The sequence below is a fragment of the Daphnia carinata genome, chromosome 7 (genome assembly GCF_022539665.2).
Source record: "Daphnia carinata strain CSIRO-1 chromosome 7, CSIRO_AGI_Dcar_HiC_V3, whole genome shotgun sequence".
NCBI lineage: Eukaryota > Metazoa > Arthropoda > Branchiopoda > Diplostraca > Daphniidae > Daphnia > Daphnia carinata.
In genome coordinates this window covers 403,627-425,138 of record NC_081337.1, presented here as the reverse complement: position 1 = coordinate 425,138, position 21,512 = coordinate 403,627, and the positions used below count along the sequence as shown (strand labels likewise).

The 21,512-nt window shown below is 40.4% G+C and overlaps 2 protein-coding genes and 1 long non-coding RNA gene across 3 annotated transcripts; 1 reads left to right on the top strand and 2 right to left on the bottom strand.

Annotated features, from left to right (window-relative positions):
- Window positions 1-2,455: 2,455 nt before the first annotated feature.
- Window positions 2,456-4,847, bottom strand: LOC130701878 (uncharacterized). Its single transcript, XR_009004201.1, has 5 exons — window positions 4,744-4,847; window positions 4,521-4,669; window positions 4,320-4,451; window positions 2,798-4,257; window positions 2,456-2,728 (listed from the first exon to the last, which is right to left on the bottom strand). It is a non-coding gene; the product is annotated as an uncharacterized LOC130701878 (long non-coding RNA).
- Window positions 4,848-5,154: 307 nt separating this feature from the next.
- Window positions 5,155-6,499, top strand: LOC130701877 (protein-S-isoprenylcysteine O-methyltransferase-like). The gene is made up of 4 exons (XM_057523668.2): window positions 5,155-5,591; window positions 5,658-5,749; window positions 5,852-6,021; window positions 6,084-6,499. Exons 1-4 carry the CDS (start codon window positions 5,373-5,375, stop codon window positions 6,479-6,481), a joined length of 879 nt encoding a protein of 292 aa, XP_057379651.1. The 5' UTR covers window positions 5,155-5,372; the 3' UTR covers window positions 6,482-6,499.
- Window positions 6,500-7,261: 762 nt separating this feature from the next.
- LOC130701876 (pre-mRNA-splicing factor CWC22 homolog) lies at window positions 7,262-10,406 on the bottom strand. The gene is made up of 9 exons (XM_057523667.2): window positions 10,146-10,406; window positions 9,593-10,082; window positions 9,405-9,533; window positions 8,966-9,311; window positions 8,595-8,750; window positions 8,313-8,527; window positions 7,970-8,250; window positions 7,782-7,883; window positions 7,262-7,718 (listed from the first exon to the last, which is right to left on the bottom strand). Exons 1-9 carry the CDS (start codon window positions 10,304-10,306, stop codon window positions 7,322-7,324), a joined length of 2,277 nt encoding a protein of 758 aa, XP_057379650.1. The 5' UTR covers window positions 10,307-10,406; the 3' UTR covers window positions 7,262-7,321.
- Window positions 10,407-21,512: the final 11,106 nt, after the last annotated feature.

Here is a 21,512-nt window from a genome sequence, read left to right as displayed (position 1 = left end):
GGATTCGTACGGCACCCTTTGTAACACCAAGATACCCTAACAAATGCTTTCTGATTTTCAGTTGCTTGATGCGAATAACAATGTTTGGTGGTATTAAATGATTAACCTACACATAACATTCGAATTTCTTACTTTTACATTCATTCCATATGTTTTCTATTAGCGTTATGTTATTTCCGTATGAATTTGAAGAAGACGCCCTAAAATTTAATAAAAGTCAATGTCCCTCCTGTAAATCGTCAAAACATTGGTTGCTCAATTCTTTCCAAATCATAAAATTTGGTACTACAAAACGCCATCCATAGAGAAGGGAAGTTTTTAACATTAATATTCAATATTTATATACAGTACCTACACAAAGTTTCCGGACAGCCGAGAGCGGCTTATGGAAAAACCGGTTTTTGTAAAATTCGCAGAAAATACAATAATCGTCTGATGTAGATGATTATTGGAATGAAATTGTTTGCAAAAAAAACTTTTATATAGGGTTTTTTTTTGCGAATTTTTAATTCACGGGCAGGGCCGTTTAAAATTGGGGGATAAAGTTTCCGGACAGTCAAGAGGGCCAGTAGTGAATGGGGCTACTTTGGCTCTCATGTACGCGACGATAAATGGGGCTACGAGGGCGTTATAGGGCTTAAAAAAAAGAGCATCACTTAAACTATAATCTAATATGAGATTTTGCATATCATGCCATATGCAAAATCACTCTAATTTTGAGTTAGAAACGGCAAATTTTTATTCCAAGAGAATTTGCGCTATCTTCCCAGCCCGCATAGTTGCCGATTTTCCTATTCATCTACATAATAAATCGGAGCGGAAAATATTTTTTTGAGCCTATAGCGGCTACTGTTGCCACCGTAGCGGCCTTGAATATTTTCCGCTCCAATTTAAAAAGTAAATAAGTAGGAAAGCCCGATTTATTATGTAGATGAATAGGAAAATCGGCAACTATGCGGGCTGGGAAGATAGCGCAAATTCTCTTGGAATAAAAATTTGCCGTTTCTAACTCAAAATTAGAGTGATTTTGCATATGGCATGATATGCAAAATCTCATATTAGATTATAGTTTAAGTGATGCTCTTTTTTTTAAGCCCTATAACGCCCTCGTAGCCCCATTTATCGTCGCGTACATGAGAGCCAAAGTAGCCCCATTCACTACTGGCCCTCTCGACTGTCCGGAAACTTTATCCCCCAATTTTAAACGGCCCTGCCCGTGAATTAAAAATTCGCAAAAAAAAACCCTATATAAAAGTTTTTTTTGCGAACAATTTCATTCCAATAATCATCTACATCAGACGATTATTGTATTTTCTGCGAATTTTACAAAAACTGGTTTTTCCATAAGCCGCTCTCGGCTGTCCGGAAACTTTGTGTAGGTACTGTATGCAATGCAGCGCTGCAAAAGTTATTTTAAATGTTGTCTGGTTAAAAATCATGAAGTTAATAGTTTGAATTGTTAATTACTAGAGGGATCGTGTAACGATCCCGAAAGTTAATTCTAATTGTGCTAGAGATAAATGACGTGGTCTTTGTCTATGATTTTAGATTGCTGAAGCTGGGGCTCGGCCCCGCGACGATCAGGCACGATTTTGGCCGAACCGCGCGTTTTTTTTTTTAAAGGACAAACCGGTGCGGTTCGGTTTGCCCTTTGTTTTCTGACAGTTGGAACCGCGGTTTGATGGTTTGTTCCCGTAGTTTTACATGGCTTGCACCGCGGATATACGGTTTGCACAGGGCAATAAATCGGAAACAGTCTTGTCGCTAGATGGCGGAAAAATCGACCAATTTTCAATCGCGATCACGGTAAGTCTGATCGGAAATTTGATTTATAACAAGTTGTAGACCGCATTATGCTCACAACAGTTAGTGATGATTGGTTGATTTGAAATTTTCCGTGAAATTTCAAAAGAGATTTTAAATGGCGGTTCAAACCGGTTATGCCCAGTTCCAAACCGAAAACCAAACCGCAGTCGAAAATGGCTAAACCGAACCGACCGTTTGACCATAGATAAAGACGACTGGTTCGTGGTGTACTATGCTTTTAGCCCTATTCCTACTGACGCAGAAAAAGCCAAATGCTTACTCTAGTTACAGTGCCTCTCGCGGACAAAGGAAAGAACTACATGCATGAACGCCAATAGAAATATGGTTGAGGGACTTTTGGCGGATGTTGAAAACTAGTATATGTTTACATGTAGGCTAGTTCATTATTATTAACATTTGATAAATAATGTTTATAGGAATAATATTAAAATCTTATGTCTTGATGCTAACAAAGTTACTAATAATGAAAAATCAATTTTAATTATTTTCCACCATGAAAGACCTTTATTTTTGAGTCTGTGATTAATGTTAAGTTGATTAATGTGATGTGTCTGTGGTTAATGTTTATGATTAAGCCATTAAAACTTTTTAAATGAATCAAAGATTTGTTACTTAAAATTTTCCACGAACATGGAAAGCATGCCAGTGTATTTTAATACAAAACTATAACACGTTTTGGACATAATAGAACACGAGTTAACTCATCCAAGAGTCAGTATCGCTCATTAATACGATAAATTGGCCTTATTTCATTAGTTTGGGTTCTTTCTTTTCATGTTTCTTAATGTTAGCTTTTCTCCTTTTCTGTTCTTCAATGCATTGGTCCACTTATTTTTACTTTGTGATTTGGTTTTATCGCGTTTTTAAAATTTTTTAGCAAGCAATTCACATCGTCATTTACCTATTGTAACACAGAAAGGTTAACATTTTCGAAGATCTTAAATTTTTTTTTGTCAAATTGAAAGTTTACCCTAACACCTTCAGCTCTTTGCAGAGAACCTTCCCATGCCTGTTTCCCTTCAATGCTTCTTGCCTTCTCAACTTCACCTTTGCCTTCCAAGATTTTCACTTTTTCTTTGACGTTTGTTTTATTTTAATCATTGCTGCTTTTGGATCGAAAGAGGTCTTTTTCAGAATGGGTAAAGGAGTAATTAGTTCTCCAAAACCAAATTTGCTGCAAACCAGGCAGCCTTCACTGTTAAAAATTGGCTTTGGCAGTGTACTTGTTATTCTTGGCTTAGAAATTTCTGATTTGAGAAACTCTGTATGATCAGAGGTTGCTGACACAGATGCTGCCTTGGTGGTTTTTGAAAGTTTCACAATTTTGGAAGTCATTTTTCTTATTGATTGGCGGTGAAATAGGACTGAAACCAAATAGGACTGGAGAAATAGGACTGAAAATTTTCAGTCCTATTTCTACCGGAGAAATAGGACTGGGAGAAATAGGACTGACTTTTAAATACTTTTAGGACAGTCCTATTTCTCCACGCCATCGGTCCTATTTCTCCTTGGCCTCAGTCCTATTTCTCCTTGGCCTCAGTCATATTTCTCCTTAGAAATAGTCCTATTTCTTTTATTTTGTTCCAATAGGAACGATATGCCTCCAATCCGGTAGGCAACATATTTCGTCAGAGCGTCGGCTTATATCCATTTCCCTTTGCAAAAAACCGATGGTGTTAACGCGTTACTTAAATGGTTCACCAAACATTTATCTCTTATCATATTTTAATTATAATCGCTGGTGCACATGGAATATGTTGTATTTAATACAGTTCATTGAATAAAATACAATTAAAACTAAAACAGAATTGTTTATTAATTTTGTCTCAATTTATTAGGGTAATTAACTTTCCCAGTTGCACTCAACTGGAAAACATTTTATGCACTAAAAAGTAAGAAAAATGTAATAAATATTTCTGGTGTAGCCGTTGTAGTATTTTACTAAATGAACTATATTAGACATAGTATGTTTCAGGGTACTCTGCAATTTAAATTAAAATATGATAAGAGATAAATGTTTGGTGAACCATTTAAGTAACGCGTTAACACCATCGGTTTTTTGCAAAGGGAAATGGATATAAGCCGACGCTCTGACGCAATATGTTGCCTACCGGATTGGAGGCATATCGTTCCTATTGGAACAAAACAAAAGAAATAGGACTATTTCTAAGGAGAAATAGGACTGAGGCCAAGGAGAAATAGGACCGATGGCGTGGAGAAATAGGACTGTCCTAAAAGTATTTAAAAGTCAGTCCTATTTCTCCCAGTCCTATTTCTCCGGTAGAAATAGGACTGAAAATTTTCAGTCCTATTTCTCCAGTCCTATTTGGTTTCAGTCCTATTTCACCGGCTACCTTCTTATTTTTCCCTTTTAATTTTTTCTTCTTCAATTTATTTAACTTCTGTTCTAGTTAGGGTTTCATTTTCTTCCTGAAAATAGATGATATAAGTTGGCTGGCTGGTCTTCCTTAAATATAAAGATTAACACATACCTGTGAATTATGACAGCTTAGCTGCTAGACGATCTTGCAGTTCTTTCAGAATTGGAAGCATGGTTCCTGGTGTAAATTTTTTGGGTAGGACTATTGTGGTCCAAACCAACTTTGCACTATCGAGATCTTGAACTATAGAAACATCCCAAGTTGGAATATTGGTTAACAAGCTAGAAATGAAAAGACCTTCAGAAGAGTTACTTTTTAAGAGAAACGATGTCAATTGGTCCTCGCTTTTCTTCAGGCTCTTGATTTTTTGACTCAATTTTCTTCAAATTATGGTTACACGGCACTTTCAAGTTCTTGTTTTCCGTTTTTCCATTTACTAAAGCTGCCCTTCATATCGTAACCTTTAAATTCAATTATTATTTACTTTGGTCTCTCAACATTATAACGATCACTCCATAGATCAAACTGTACAAACCTATCCTATTCTTATTTTCTTTAGGGAACGCCATTTTCAAGCCAAATCTAGCTTCAGGACGCCACAAACTGCCACGAACAATGGCGGTTGGTGGAAAGCTATTTACACCATCAGTAGTGATAAAAACCTCCACTTGATGGCACTGCAAGCAGAGTAAGGATCCAAAAAATCGTAGGAAGGGTACCCAAAATTTTTGCGTCAGCAGCCCATGTTATTTCTCTTATGGACATAACGAACCAGTAGTCTTTATCTATGGTTTGACGATTTTTTTCCCGATTAACCGCGTTTTGCCCCGATAAAAAACGATCGGAGCCCAGCCCTAGCTGAAGCCTGCCATACTTCGTCTGCTAGACATTACTTCTAAGCTCGTTTGGCAATCTCGCAGGATTTTCCGAAAAAAATGGAGTAACGACGCTGTCATGATTTTAGTAGACGTGAATAATTTTCTTGTGGAATATGTTTCTTACTCTTGTATGCTAGGATTGTTATTTGTAAATTTTGTGGGTATAATTCTAACAGTAAATTGAGCGCTTTCTCCGCCATGAAGTCAGTAACATCCGTTTCTTGTTGAAGACTAGTCATAATTAGCCTCTGTCAAAGATATTTATTATATATCAACTATACAAGTCATGCATATTCATGGGAAAATAGGGTGCTTTAGTTTTGTGGTTGCTTTCCTTCTTAATCTCATCATCACTGTTTTCGTCGCGCTTCATTTGCATTCACCGGAAATTGCTCATGAAGAAAAACCTACTATTGGACTTCATTATGCCATACTCATTTCATGTGTCCTGTTAATAATCAGTTGTCTGTCATCACGAATTTGTTGTCAAGGACAAATTTTTGAAGTATTTGAATTTAAAACTCGAAATGTTCAGGTAAACATCTTAATGAATTTAATTCTTTTATTGCAGATTGTTTGGAGATCCATACTACTTGGGATAGGCCAAGCATTGGGAATTACAGTTACATCTTGTTGTAGTACAAACTATCATTCATTAGGATGGTAAGTTCTGATAAGATTTTCTCTGCTTTTTATTTTTTTTCGTAATGTAACGTTTTGCACCATTGGTTGGCATTTAAAATGTAAATACCTACTTTTTTACAGGTACATTTCAATTATGTCTTTTTTCCACTTTTCTGAATTTGTTGTGACATCAGTAATAAGGCCCCAAAACCTAACACCTGAAAGTTTTTTGCTTAACCACAGTAAAGCATATGGTATAGCAGCCTTAGTTTCTTGGGTTGAATATTGGACTGAATTGTGGCTTTTCCCAGGTGAGAATAGATCTTTGTTGCCATGATTTTTTATGTTACCATTAATTTTAAAAAATTCTAAGGTTTAAAGAAGAATTATTGGATAAGCGGAATTGGTCTGTTTCTTTGTATTGGAGGAGAAATTGTAAGGAAGACTGCCATGCTGACCGCCTTCCATAATTTTGATCATCTTATCAGGACCCAGCGTGAAGAACATCACCAACTTGTCACTGGAGGCATCTACAGCCTGTGCCGTCATCCGAGTTATGTAGGATGGTTTTATTGGTCCATCGGTACACAAATTATTTTATGTAATCCATTGTGCTCTGTTGCATACTTGATCGCATCTTGGAAGTTTTTTTATGAACGCGTGTTTGAAGAAGAAATGACTCTTTTGCATTTCTTTGGTCATGAGTATGTTGTTTACCAATCCAAAGTGCCTACTGGTTTGCCATTTATTCACGGGTATAATATAAATTAATCCGTCCCTTATTCGAAATTCGATTTCTTCTTCCAGTATTAGCTATATTACGAATGCACACAAGACGTACTGTACGTTTGGAATTATCCGTGGCCGTGTCATTTAGTACAGTATATTCTAAATACTTGACCCAAGTTATAAAAAAAATAATAAAATCCTCGATAAAATAAAACTGTGAAACCAACTGAATGGCCGGTACTTTACAAGTGTATTGTGTTTAGCATTGTAGTTGAAGTTCCTGCACAGTGTCTAATTGTTAGGTAAGCCGTGATAATAGAGCGCATCACATACACCTGAAAAATGAAAACTAAATTTGGACAAAAAAAAAGGAAAACGAGAACTTCATCCCCTATCGAATAACGATGATACATCCCATATCGCTTGCGGTTGTACTATGGTTAATACATTTCAAGGTTTTCTATGTGAAAATACGAAGACCTTCTCCTGCTAAGAGACCTGAGCTAGCGGGCATAATAATAAAATTAAATAATCAGGCTTATGCAAATAAAATTTTTCCCGCTAAGTATGAATGTTCTCGTTAAGTATGAATGATAGAACATTATAAACAAATTCAGTCCAAAACGAAATTAGTACTTATAAGTGAGCAAATTCAAAACGCAAAATTTACTCTTACTGCACCTTTTCTTTTTGCTGACGTGTTGCATTCACAACAAAGTTCTTTTTGTGTTTAATATTTTCCTCTTTTGTCTTCCAGAATGTATGGTATTAAAGTGGTAACATTAAAATGTCGATTTTCAATTATCTGTAGAAATTCATGACGGGAGGTAAAAGAAGTATATTTCATTGCAACATGAACATAAAGCACTCAGCACTTTCACCTTATCGGCGCGAACTACTTTTAGATTCTTTTTCATTGAAGTGTCGATTGCTCCTGTTTCGATCACCTTGATGGTGATCGGATGGCTGATCTCTAGTCCGGATCTCTTCGGGGCTTAGTTTTCGGACTGATCGACTTTCCGATTTCGACTTATTATTTGAAGAACGCAGTTTCTTCCGCGAACCTTTGTTTCTGCCTTTTCCATCACTCGAGGAGGACGATGAAGTTGATGATGATGATGACGACGATGATGACGAGGAGGAAGAAGATGAACTTGAATCGGAATCGGATGACTCCAACAATAACTGTGCGGCCGCAGCTGACAGTGTAGATACCGGCGCAGGAACTGTGACCGGTGGCGGTTTAGGGTGCGTTCGAAGATGTTCACGAAGCTCGTCTCTGCATGATACGCAAACCTTTATTTTTGGTCTCAACTTTTTAAAATATGTAAGCTAAACTTACGTCAAGCCTCCCAATCCAATTGAAGTGAAGTAATTTATGGCGAATCGAGTGTTCCGGGGATCATCACGGGGGAAAATGCCTTCAAAATGTGTTTGCAAAGTTCTAAAAAGACGAATTTTGATTTAGGAACTGAGTTTCTTAATGTAAAATAAAAATAATAATAAAAATGGAAGAAATAATGCAATTACGGATCTTTAAGTCGAAGAATCAGGTTGCTCAAACCCATGTACTCTGCCAGTTCTTGAAACAAAATTTTAAGAAATATTCTTGAAGAACTTGAAGTATCTTTTTCCGTCAGTCGAACATTAGTCATAACTTGCCAGCTGATTGCATCCGTGAAAAGTAAATGAGCAAACATTTTAGCCACATTTCGTAACTTGTTAGTATCCAACCGATGAATTGTATCGTATGTATCATGGAAAATTTGTTCAAATGGTGGAATGTAAGCTTTATCAATCTGGCAAAACCTCTTAAGAAACGAGAAAAACATTACATTCCAAAACCTTTTCTAACAAATTTATGATGTAATACTTGCGCTAGAAGTCCAAAGAATTTCTCGTACGTCCTCTGTTGCGTGCAGCAATCCAAAATCATGTGGCATAACTCAATTTCCTGTCCTGGCTTCATTTGCATTTTCATCATTTTATGAGCACATTCGTTGTGGTCTAAACTACTCTGGATAGTGAGATAAATCGTTCGACGAAGAGCTATCAAATTGGTCTCCGTTTCGTCAACTATGTCACCCTCTGAAAACAAGACAGAAACAGAACGGAAAACACCAAGTCAACATGACACAAATATTTGTTTCTTTACCTTTGGCTTCTTCCTCAGACGCACTTTCTTCACTCGATTCTTCGTTATCTTCATCAGAACCATCGATCTCGCCAGAATCGTCACCTATGATTTCTATTTTAACAGCTTGATACTTTTCTTCATTGGCTTCATACTCTGGATCATGCTTGAAAACATCTAAAATAGAAATTAAACATAGTGTGAAAACAAAACAGTAAAGGACTATTTAAAACTATGCTACAACAGTAGATGTTACATCGAGGTTACTAAACTACTGTAACATGATGTGAATGGATGGATAGCACAATTTGCAGAATAACAGTGAAGTACAGCAATTAATTAACAATAGATTATTATACTATTTGAATTAGTCATGAAATTGATAATATTACTTAACATCTCCTGAGGGTCAAGCTTTTCTTCTTCAATTGACATCAGATGAGTGAACTGATCTTCTTCTTCCACTTGGTCCAATTCCGCCACAATCGCAGGATTGTCCTTGAAACCATCTTTCCGTACTTGAAACATTACTTCAATCATGTACTTAACACGCTTGTCTAAATCAGCTTCATGTAAAACATGACGAAGGCGATCAAAGACGGCAGTTAATCCTCTTGGAGACACTTCACCCAACTTCTGTCCACATTCTTTCAAAAAACCAACAGCTACTTCAACTGAATCGTCTGTCGCATTTTCTAGTAAAAGAGTTAAAATCTCTAGCGCCAAAAGTTCATGGGCCTGGAAAAATAAACAAAATAAATAGATAGGATAAAAGAAAGGGGAAAAAGAACAAATAAAATATTTTTAAAAAATCTTGCAAAAAGGTATTACCACTTGTTGGTTCACAAGATGTGCTATGAATCTTGTCGAACTCATACAGATCTGCTTGTCATTACGACGAAATCCACGACGGAACTGAAGAATGAGGCGAGTCAATAGCAGTTCACCAATATTGGGAAACTAGAACATTGAATACTTAGCATTTAGTTAGCTCTGATATGGACTCTATAAAACTGTACCTTAGTGTTGATTACTGCAGCTAGTGCAGCATAAACATGTGTAAAAGTTGGTGATGCTGCTTGGGCTTGAATAATAGACCTGGTTAGGAGGCCACGTCCCCGTATTATGTTTTCCTTGAACAATGATGTAACAATCAAACAGATATTTGACACATTAACTTTGTTAATCAATCCATGAATGGATTTTTTTAGAGCTTCCCAAGATAAACGCTGGAAAGCTAAGCTGGATTTGTCTGTTATTTGTGCTTGCATCATTCTCAATCTGGCCGGAGGAATGTAGGCTCCCCCAGTTCGTGTCATAATCGGATCCACCTCTTTCTCTTTCTTCTGCTCTTTCACACCTTCTTCATTCATGGGATTTGGATTACAATTTTTTTGGTGATCTTTCTTTTTCCTTGAATGATGATCTTGTTCTCTCAAAATATTGGTGCGGTGAGATCTGGTCCCTTCATCTGCCCAATAACGGGATCCAATCTCATAATGATCTTTCCTAAAATAATTTTATAAAATAAGTTTATTAACTGATTACTGGAAAGAAATTTTCTACATTTACCTTTCTCGGCTTCTATATTCTTCGTCTGAGCTGTACCGTCGTTTCCGACTGTTTTCGAACTTGGTGGAAGAACTTTTTTCTTCTATTTTTTTGTCTGTGTCATCCTCAACTTCTTCCGAGAAATTTACAGGTAGGCCGACAGCTTTCACAACGCTCTCCATTTAAACAAAAGTCGCGCCAAAATGTGTTGAAAAAAGTGGAAACTACACTGAAACACAATTAGAAGCTACTGTTACAGCTGAAGCAGGGAACGTCGTAACATGCTTCAGGTTGAAATCCAAGAAAATATTAACGCTTGCCAGATTAGCCTCTTGAAAAGAATCGTTATTAAATGTCGCCTTTCTAATGCTTGTTTGCTCAGTTGCCAAATGTCATTTAGCGGTCGGCCCCGCATAAATCGGGAAGATTTTTGGCGATTTGTCGGGTCATTTTAGATTTCGGTGCGGTTCTTCCAGATCGCAAACCGTCGATTTTTCCCGCATGGGGTAAACACTATCCCACCAACCACAGGCTGGTCGCAAGGCAATATGTACTACTTAGTACATAATCGCGCCTACAGTTTTCTTTACGGAAAATGTGTGTGTTGTCGCCACTAGGGCTTTGATTTGGTTGCTTTAGTGGTTAAACCGTTAAAGTTAAACCAGTTAAACAAAAATGCGTGTAGCGCATGCCTTTTAAATTTTGTCGAAGCCAATAATATGCAGTCGGTTGATATAAATTTTTCCAATGAAATAATATATTTACAATACTATGATGATATATAAAATATAAACAGTAATATGTATTACAATTTTATATAAAATTTTTACGTACATACAATTATATATATATATTACTATTATATATATGTATAATAGTTATGGTAATTGAAATAAACGATTATAAGAGAAACAATTTTTTAATTATTTATTAGCAAAATTAATTACGATATTCGCTGATTTAATGGCAATCGATAGCCCTTGGTAAGGGCTATCCCTTTTTGGGTAACTGTTATCAACATTTTCAAATGGAAAAAATCTTAAAGGCAAAATGTGTTTTTGTTGTTTTCGATCTAAGGTTGTAATGGACGCAACTGATGAAAAGAAAAAAATATATTACGCTTAACCTTTTTCCTTTTCTGAAAATTTAACAAAATTTCATAGAAATAGATAGCTGTTGAAAAGAGCTATCGGTTGACGAAAAATTTGTCAATTTTGAACGTTTATTTTCCTCGTAAATAACTATTAAAACCTTTTGTTTTTAGAAAGGGGAGGGTGTGTGTGAAAAAGACGAAACTTTGCATTTATCGTTTGATGCTTAATTTTCGTCAAAACATGAAATCATTATAATATTTTTGTTGCTGGTGATTCCGATTTTACGACTACAAGCGCTTAAAATTTTTGCGTCGTCAACAACAGCAAGGAGAATCGTTCGATATTTGTCTGGTTGACCTGCAAGCTTTAATAAAAAACTGCAAGTATGGAGACGCTGCCTCGGTAATCTTAAATGATCAGGTAGTGCTTGGTGTGGCAGACGGTAAGGTCCGTGAGAAGTTGTTGTTCGAGAAAGACCTAACTCTGAAAAAGCGACTGAAATTGCAAGAGCTTGTAAGTCGTCCAAGTCTCAGTTATCCCAATTCGAGGCACAAAGCACTTAAGCTGAAAAGGCACATAGTCTGGATTATAGGAAAACCCGCAAGCAAGAGAACCGGTCAAGTGTTACGGATGTTGCCGGCGTCGGACCCAGACCGTGAGAAGCAGTGGATGATGGGGCGAATAGCGGGGAAGATGAAGATGAAATAATCCGATGGATATACGGGACAAGTATATTTACTACACAATTGGGGTACAACACAATTCACTTAGGGGTTATGCGAAGGGAAACCAGCAATATGCGGAGCTCCTTCTAAGGACCACTTGGTAGACGGCGAGGTAACTAACTGCCTTACATGATTGACAGCAGACGACCCGTCGCATACCTTTCGGTCTGCCATCTAACAAGGGGAGGTGGAATCGGGACACTAGATGGGGGTACATGATAGGATATAGGGTTGCTCGTAACATTCGGCCCTTCCTGACTCGAAGTTCCTCGTGAAAAATACAAATAAAACACAGAGAGGGTTTTCTGGAACTTCGAAATGGCCCAGGAGAGAGGAAGATAAAAGAAAAAGAAAACAAAAAGGGAAAACACTACCGACTACTGGAGAAGAGAAAAAAAGTACGAGAGAATGAAAGAAAAAAAAAAATTCTCCCTGAGGCTCACGGCTCTTTACACCCAAATTGACCCCTCTTTACTCTTTACACCCAAATGACGGCGATTCACGAAAGCAAAAAAAAAATAATAAATAACAAATAACATCCCCAGCAAAAAGAAGAAAGAGAAAAAAAAAGAAAACAAACAACGATTTATCAAAACAGAAGAAAAACAAAACATCAAATGACATCATCACCCCCCCCAAAAAAAAAAAAGAAAGAAAAAAAGAAAAAAAAAACACTGTAATAAAACCAATAACTCCCCCCCCCCCACAAAAAAAAACACGATAGAGAAAGAAGAGCGTGTACGTGTTATGTGTGGTAGTCTTTCATCCACGCAGGCCTTTTTGTCCGTCTCCCAGCTCTAGTAGATGTTGTTGGCCTGTTTTCTTGCGGCAGCTCTTCCGACTCGAACGGAGATGCGTCGCTCGAAGAAGACGAAGATGAAGACTCGTCGACTGCCACATTTTCCGAAGCGTCCCACTCCACATCCGACCGACCATGGAAGCGACGAATCTGGCAGACGTGGACGTTAAAACGCCTATACGATGATTTCTTCCATTGCGCGGGCAGATCTTCGGCTAGGTAGGTTGTTTGTGATAGCTTCCGCACTACCTGGAATGGCCCCATAAATTTAGGAAGAAATTTTTTGGTGGAATTCTTCTTTCTAGGCTTCCGTCGAGCTAGAACAAGGTCACCATGGAGAAGCTCGGGTTCCGGCTTCCGAACTCGATCTGTTCTTTCCTTGCTTTTCCGCTGTTTTTCCACAATGCGCAAACGAGCTGACGACCTCAATTCCGAAACGCATGACAAATAAGTGGCATGTGGTTCTTGTTCGTTCTTTGGTCAAGGAAAAAGATTCTTTATGGCCAGGACTGATGGACGACCATTCACTAATTCAAACGGCGTTATCTCGGTTGTGGCTTGGCGGGCAGTATTAATAGCGTACGTTGCGGCTGCTAAATGTAAGTCCCAGTCCGTATGTTCGGCGTTGACGAAGGCGCATAATGCAAGGGTTAATGTACGATTAACTCGTCCCACTAATCCATTGGTCTCCGGATGCTCTGCAATGGCCAAAATGTGTTTAATATGACAGCGCGTTACCCATTCGGCAAACATCTGAGACGTAAAGGCTGATGTTTGGCTGTGGCATGGTTGGCATGTGGCCGGGAAACAATGCCGTCGGCAGGGTTCCTGGACAGTGTGTCCGCAACAATATTATCAGTACCTTTCACATGCTCTATCGTGAAGGTAAACTCTTGTAAATCAAGCACCCACCTCGCAAACTTCCCCTTTAAATCCCTTTTCCCCATCATCCACTTGACGGGTGAACTATCCGCCTTAACAAAAAAATGTCTCCCATAAACGTAGGTACGTAATTTCTTGAGTGCCCACACCACCGCCAAACATTCCAACTCATTGGCGTGATATCGTGTTTCGGTGTCCGACAGCCTTCTGCTGATGAAAGTCACAGGTCGATGTCCTTCACCAGCATCTTGCGTCAACACTGCTCCAAGACTAGTTTGACTTGCGGAAGTCTGAATGGTTACGTCCAGAGCATCATCGAAATGAGCCAGAACAGGAGCAGTCGTAAGACGCTCAACAATACTGCTCTTTGCGCCTTCGTGACGTTCCGTCCACCGCCAAACAGCATTCTTTTTGAGGAGAGCGTGCAAAGGGTGAGCCAATGACGCAAAATCAGGGACAAAACACCGATAGTACGACGCAAGTCCAAGAAAACCTCGTAGTGATTTTAAATTTGTAACAGGCATGGAAGTAAAAGCGCGCACTTTCTCGCCTTCCGGGTGAATGCCATCCGCATCGATTACGTGTCCTAGGTGGGACACCTTGGTGGCGCCGAAAACGCATTTGTCAATGTTCAGAGTCAAATTTGCTCGCTCTAGAGCAGTTAACACCAACTCTAGGCGTGCCAAGTGCTCGTCAAAAGATCGGCCAAACAGTAAGATGTCGTCTAAGTAAACAAGACACATATGCCATTTTAAGCCAGCCAAAACCCTATCCATTAAACGTTGGAACGTCGCCGGGGCATTGCTCAACCCGAACGGCAGACGTGTAAACTGATAAAGACCGTCTGGAGTGACAAACGCTGTCTTCTCCCGATCTTCCAACGCTACAGGCACCTGCCAATATCCACTGGCCAAATCCAAGCAAGAAAAAAATTGCGCACCTGCTAGCCTGTCCAAAACATCGTCGATGCGAGGTAACGGATAAACATCACGTTTCGTTACCGCATTTAGACGTCTAAAATCAATACAAAAACGATAGTCACCAGATTTTGCTTTACGAACTAAAACGACGGGCGAACTCCACGGGCTAAAAGATTCTTCGACAACACCGTCTTCTAACATCTCTTCAACCTTTCCCGCAATAATCTGACGTTCGAATGATGAAACCCTGTATGGCGCAGACGTATCACCCACTCCTTCCCCGGCTTCGAACAATAATTAAACTTGACGAAAGCCGTACCAGAGACATCTGACGACAATCTTCCCTTCACAAAGACTAGCGAGTTGGGCGGAACTACCTGGTGTCCATCTGCCTTAACTGGCATCCATCCACGTCGTTTTGAAGGCGATTCCTCCGCGAAAGACTCTATCAGACCGTCGCTTACGTCAAAATCTTCTTCATTACTCCCCTCTTCCTCCAAAAATGTTTCCTCCCTGCTGCTTTCCTCGTTAATTATGTGCACCTCTTCCGCCCATCGCCCTCTCTTTTTCTCCTACGTCAAAACTTCCTCTACGCTCTTTCCTTCGCCCTCGTCGATTTCCCTGTACCCTTTATTTAAATTTCTCTCAATTAACCCTATTTCCTCCCCCCTTACACCTTTCCCCGTTACGTTAATCTCCCCCCTTACTAGATCTAACTCCCTACTTTCCTGTGCCACTACACCCTTATTTTCCTCCTCAACTAACCCTTCCCTGACTAATTCAATTCTCTCTTCCCTTACTAGAATGCTGGTTTTACTTTCCACTATCCAGTCCACACCCAAGATTAACGCAAATGGAGCGGTCCTTAGTACGGTGACGGACTTCAGTTTGACAAAGTTGTACTTCCACTTAACGTTCAACGGTAGTGCTCCCTCTACTCGCACTAGCTTGTTGTCGACGCCTCTCAGTTTAGTTTTCGTGGCCTTCCGATGAGGGTCCATAAATTTCCGCACGACGCTTAGCCGTACCGCACTAACGCTAGCCCCCGAGTCGACGAGTGCCGTAACTTCCCCAACGTTTTCTACCCAGACCTTGATAAGAGGCAGGGCTGGACGACTTTCAGACAAAAAAAAACCTTTTAAGGGCGCCATTGTCCTCGACGAGGTACCCCGTCGTTTTTTGCCGGACAGTCCCTAGCGATATGGCCGTGTCGATTGCACGAATCGCACAAGCTTTGCGCGGGCCCTCTTGGTGCAAAGCCTCCACCACTCATCCGCGGAGCACTAGGTCCGGGATTAACAGTGAGTCGTGACAGCGACGATGAAATTTGGTTGACCAAGCGGTCTCCCAGACTCTGAAAGAGTGTGGTCAAATCCTGTGTTGCTGGCGCAGCGACAGTTGACTGAGGGGCTGTTAAAACAGGGGGCGTTGGTTGTAGAAGCGGCGCATTTGTAGACGCTGGCACGCTGGGCACTGGAGGCGCTAACCCAAGTTGCTCTAAGTCTCTGAGTCGCGTCAAGAAGGCCATAAAGTCTACCGGTAAAGGAGAAGTTAAGGCTGCGACGTGAATGGGGTTCGCGAGACCTCTCAGCAACATCTTGATGACGTCAGCCTCCGGTAACGGGACGGGACAACGAAGGCACAATCGTCGCTTGTCAGACGCGTATTCAAGGATTCCCCTGGTTTTTGTACCCTAGACTCTACGAGCGAACTCCACTCCAAAAACGAAAGCGCTCGAGCAAAGTTTGTCACTAGTGCGGCTGACCAAATAGCCCAGGTAGCGTGATGGTGTCCCGTTTGCACGTGTCATTGGGAGGCAGTGCCCTCGAGACGTGTCACAGCAACCAAAACTCGATTCTCCTCTGTCCAACCCTCTAACCCACCAACGCGTTCCACATGATCAATAAACCCTTGCGCATCTTCGCCAACAGCACCCGAGAAGCGTGGTATAGAACTGACAGCAATCGTCGACGGACGGACTGTCTGGGCAGCTGGCAAAGCGGCAGCAAGTGCTTGGATAGCTTCGTTGTTCTGTTGTTGTTGCACGTTAATAATTTCGACGAGTTGGGCAACCTGATTTTGCCTCGCCGCACCGTCAGCCGCTGCTACTTCAGCAAACCTATTCAATGCCACGATTAGCTCGTTATTGTCTGCCATGTCTGTTGATGGAGATGCTTCTGCCGCCAGTACAAACTCCAACTTCGGACAGCTCGTTTTCGTCGCAGGTGAACGCGGCACCGAACGAACAATACGTGCTCTTACTGTTGTTTGACGAGCTTTTCCCCTCTGATTCCGCAGGTAGTACTGTGGTTCGAAGCCAAAAAAAGGGATCTGGGACGCCGGGATTCAAATCCGACATGCAGAACCAACCGTACGAAAATTCGAAAATAACAAAACAAAAAAAGAAAAAAGAAAAGAAAAACAAGCGCGAAAGGCCAAGAAAACAAAAAGAAGGCCCAAAAAAAATGAGAAAAAAACAGCAACAAAAGAGCAGAGAAAAAAAAGCAAATAAGTACGGTCTACTAAGACACCTCGACCAAGATGGGCGAGATCGTCGTAGCGAGCTGCAACATCTGTCAGCCAAGTAGAAGCCGCAACCCGTCACAGCCCCTGTATTCAGTGGAATTGCCTGTATACCCGTTTCAGTTCGTGTCAGCTGACATCTTCAAATTCCAGGGCAATTATATTTGATGACGGTAGATGCCTACAGTAAATGGCCGTATGCAGCTCAGGTAAAAGATCAGTCAGCAGCGGCAACCGTTTTGGAGCTTGATAGAATATTTTCTGTTTTTGGATCACCAGAAATCATCAAAACAGATAACGGGACCCGTTTCCCAAACGTTGAAATGAGAGCATTCAGCGCTCGACATAACTGCTGTCTTATAACATCGAGTCTAGAGTACGCCCGCTCCAATGGTCTGCCGGAACGTCATATCCAAACTGTTAAAAGGACACTTCTTAAGACGCTCCTAGAAGGGAAGACGCTGTCTGAAGCTTTGGCGGCAATTCGCTCAAATCCACTGTCACTCACTACCGTCGCCAGCGGCGCTGTTGCAAAGCCGAAACTTGCACCATGGTTTGCCGTTCATACGGTCCAGCCTTCAGCCGGCAGCAGTCCCAGGAGCCAGAATGGTTCAGCAGCTGCAGAAAAGTCAAACGGAAACTGACTTCTTCCATAGATATGCCCCAGATATTCGGTGTTCAACGCTGTGTGTGGGTCAGTGGGTGCGGGTACTAGTTACAGGTATATGGCTCCGAGGCGCGGTAACTTAAGTCTGCGCAGAGCCGGGTTCATACCTGGTCAAAACGAGTGAAGGACGTTCCTTTAGGCGCAACAGGAGCGCAGTCAACATCGACAAGTAACCACCAGTGGTCCGCCGCACAGTCGACAATCCTGGTCAGCAAGTCAGCTCGCCCTGGCGAGATCTGTTGAACGTCCCTAAACGCCGCGTTCTAGCATCACGAGGGTCCAATGCGTGTTAGCCTCTCTCTCTCGCTCTCCCGTCCCAGTCACCCGTCTATCTCATTGTTGGTGTTGTCGCGTTCACTGTCGATGAGATGCCTCGTTTGTGTCAGTTCATCTTTCGTCATTATTCTTGTCTGTATTATCGCTTTGTGTGTATGTGAAGGGGAAATGTTGTAGTGTATTCACACACCCGGTAGGGGCCTAAACAGGGAGAGTAGCTAAGAATACAGACAGTTGACCAAGACACTTCAAGGTTATAACAGTGTTTGTCATCGCTTGATGTATAATTTTGTCTCAACTAACACAAACAAGGGTGACAGTCTTATTTAAAATGAACCAAAGTTTGTAGTAGTAGTAATAAATGTAATTTAATTTTCACGTTCGCTTTTATTATTGCACCTGTTCTTCTTTAAATTGCTACGTGTGTTTAGACGTGGTAGAGTATAATGAGAAAAGAACACGGTTACTCGAATGTAACTTATAATTATGGTTCGATGGGTTGGAGTTGCGAAGAATTGAACAGTTTAATTCAGTTTATTAAAGAATTTACAGCTCAAAATTCTGATATCAATTTACACAAATTACGTGTGTTGCAAATTTAAGCTAAAATTTCGATCGTCTTTGTTCCGGCTTGTAAATTGATTCAAACGAAATTTTCTGGTTAGATATTATACTTGTCTTAATTAAAAGGTGTGCATACTTGGTATTCTTTTAAATGACCGAATAGTGCTATCTTTAATTATATTTGCAAATTATTTGTAGACTATACTGCTACATTTGTTTCGACGTGTTACTATTTAATGAAGATATTGTCACACTGGACTTAACTTTTTAAATTATTTGTATTGAACTTTAAAGGAAAAATACAATACACAACAGAAATAAAGAGTGACTACGGTTTTTACTTAACTTGAACACAGGAACATGAAGAGAACTAGAAGAGGGCAAAAAAAGTATGGGCTTTTATACCATCATGGTGGAAATACGCTCCATCTCTAGGGTACATAAATTCTAAGACTAACTATCTTTTACTAACTTATCTGCGTGTTACAGCATCTTTTCATGAGAAGCCGTACTTTACGCAATTAAAACGTTGGTTGTCACGTCTTTTCAGAAATGATAACCACGTCAACTATTTTCCCTTCGCGACAGGTCCCCCTTCTTTAAGACAAGCGACCCAACTGTACTAACAATCATTAGAAAGAAATTAAGAGAAGGACATAATATTGGAAAAACCCTTTTTTAAAAAAATCGTTAAAGGATAGTTAACGACGACTAGCAGGCGTGATGAATAAGCATACGATAAAGCAAGGTCGCTTTAGAGAGGTTAATGAGCTTTTATTGGAAAGGAATTTGCTAGAACTATGGAAGGGGTACAAGAGTAAGAAGACGGCTATAATTAACAATTGATAAGATGTTATCAATAAAGACAAACTACAATACTACGACGTATAAGAATTCAACTGTTGCCTTTCATCTTTAGTTTGTTTTTTACCTCCAAACAAAAATGTTCACGTTTCACTCTGTTCTCGAAAATCTTCGCCGGTATGAATATGCGTTAATGTGTTTTGGAGAAGCCACGTATACTACTGGTAGGAGCCGTTTCAGCCGTTTGACGCAGGCTGATCGTGAGGATTTTCTAGACATTTTGGCGAGAGTGCATACCGCCGACGCACGTTTAAATTTTTCACTCTCCATCAGTGCTCCTTGGATTAACGACTTCTACAACAGGTACGTAATCTTCTTTGATCTTTTTCTGTTGTTTCAATCACACTTATTTTTCTTTCTTCTTTTTAGCACATATCCTGGTTATGCAAGATATCGGGATCATTTTTCGCATTTCCATGCTCGGCTTCTCTGGTGGTTTCAGTCCGATGAGGACATTTAACATCCAACTCCTCGCCGTTCCGATTTCTACAACGAAGTTACTCAAGCCGAGATGGAAGCACGACAAGAAGCTCGGCGCACTTGGCTTGATGTCTTGAATTCGGAAAATGACGAACGTTGACACTGCTAACTTCGGCGATTTTTACCTGCTGCGGGAGCTTTGGTGTCTTTTAGATCTTCTTGGTGATCGTGAAGAGTAGTTAGTACATCTTCTGTTTGACAATAAGCTTTTTCACTTCTTTCACACAGCAGTTGTTTCTTTTATTTTTTATCACTAACAATTTGTCTTTTAGAGATTTTCAGTTTCCATCTCTTCCCTCCCGCGGTCTCCGGGTGGAGAGGTTTCACAATGTTCATGACCGATAAGACGCTTATGTAACATGTAGTATTTAACTACTAAAAAGACTATTCCAAACACTAAAAGGATGTTGGAAGCGGCCAACTCGTAAGGATAATGAGTGAGGTAAGCTTCTTTTTGTTTTTCTTTTTTCATAATTAAATTATGAATTTGCACTCCGGTCACTTCAGCTGATAGGGTTGCTTGTGCGTTGCGGTGAAGCAACCGACTAATGATGTCTACCGATGAAGTATTTCCCCGCGGAAGCTCGACGAAGGTGTGTTTTTTGACACCCGTTGCTTGGACATCTTGTGCAAAGATTTTCACTGAAGGTAGAACAACTGCTTGTAGCTTTGGCGCCATTATGCTACCTTCCATGCTGGCTGGGAACACCCATTCTTCGGTTTGAGCGGTGCATCCCCAAGGTATTTCAAACAATCCAACTGCTGGTAAAGTTGTTGTTCTTAAAGGTGGCTTCTCTCCTCCTGCTGGGCAGGAAAACACAATCTCGTGTGGCTTTGTTGCTGAGTAGACCCATTGATTGGATCCCATGTAGACTACTTCAGCCCCGCGTCAGTCTGTGAACTACTTTTTGCATTGTGTGTTGATTCGGGTGAATCATTTAAAAAGACAGCTATTGCGCAAGACTTACGGGCTGTTCTCTTGCTGATGCCGGTATGAAATTTACAAAGTGGTCGTCCTATTTTGCTGCAATCCTTTACATCTTCTTTGGATAGTTCTAGAAATGTTTCGAGGTCGGCACATACAGCAAGGTAGTCTGGAAGATTTCCGAACAGTACATCATGCGTTCCGTTATCTGTAGCTGCAGGCAGCTTGATAATTTCGAAGAGCTTGTACTGCTGGGCGTGATCAAAAATTGGAACATGCATGAAGAGGCGAAACGAGTTTTCCATGGCCGCCACGGTGACAGTAGATTCTCGGTAGGCGACCCAAAGCTCATCACTGGAAATAGATCATCCTTTTGGTAGTTGCTCGTTTATCATTTTAATAACTTTATTGAATCTTGCTGGAGAGACGATTTGTGGCGCCAAATTTTTTGTTGGCTAACAGACTAAAGCCGGATTGCCGGAGAAATAGGACCTGGAGAAATAGGACCCGGAGATTTAGGACCCCAAAATAGGACCTGGAGAATTAGGACCCGGAGAAATAGGACCCAATTTTCAAACATTTTTTGGAGGGTCCTATTTCTCCATCATAAGGGTCCTATTTCTCCTTGCTCTTGGTCCTATTACTCCTATTTAAATATCTATATGTTCC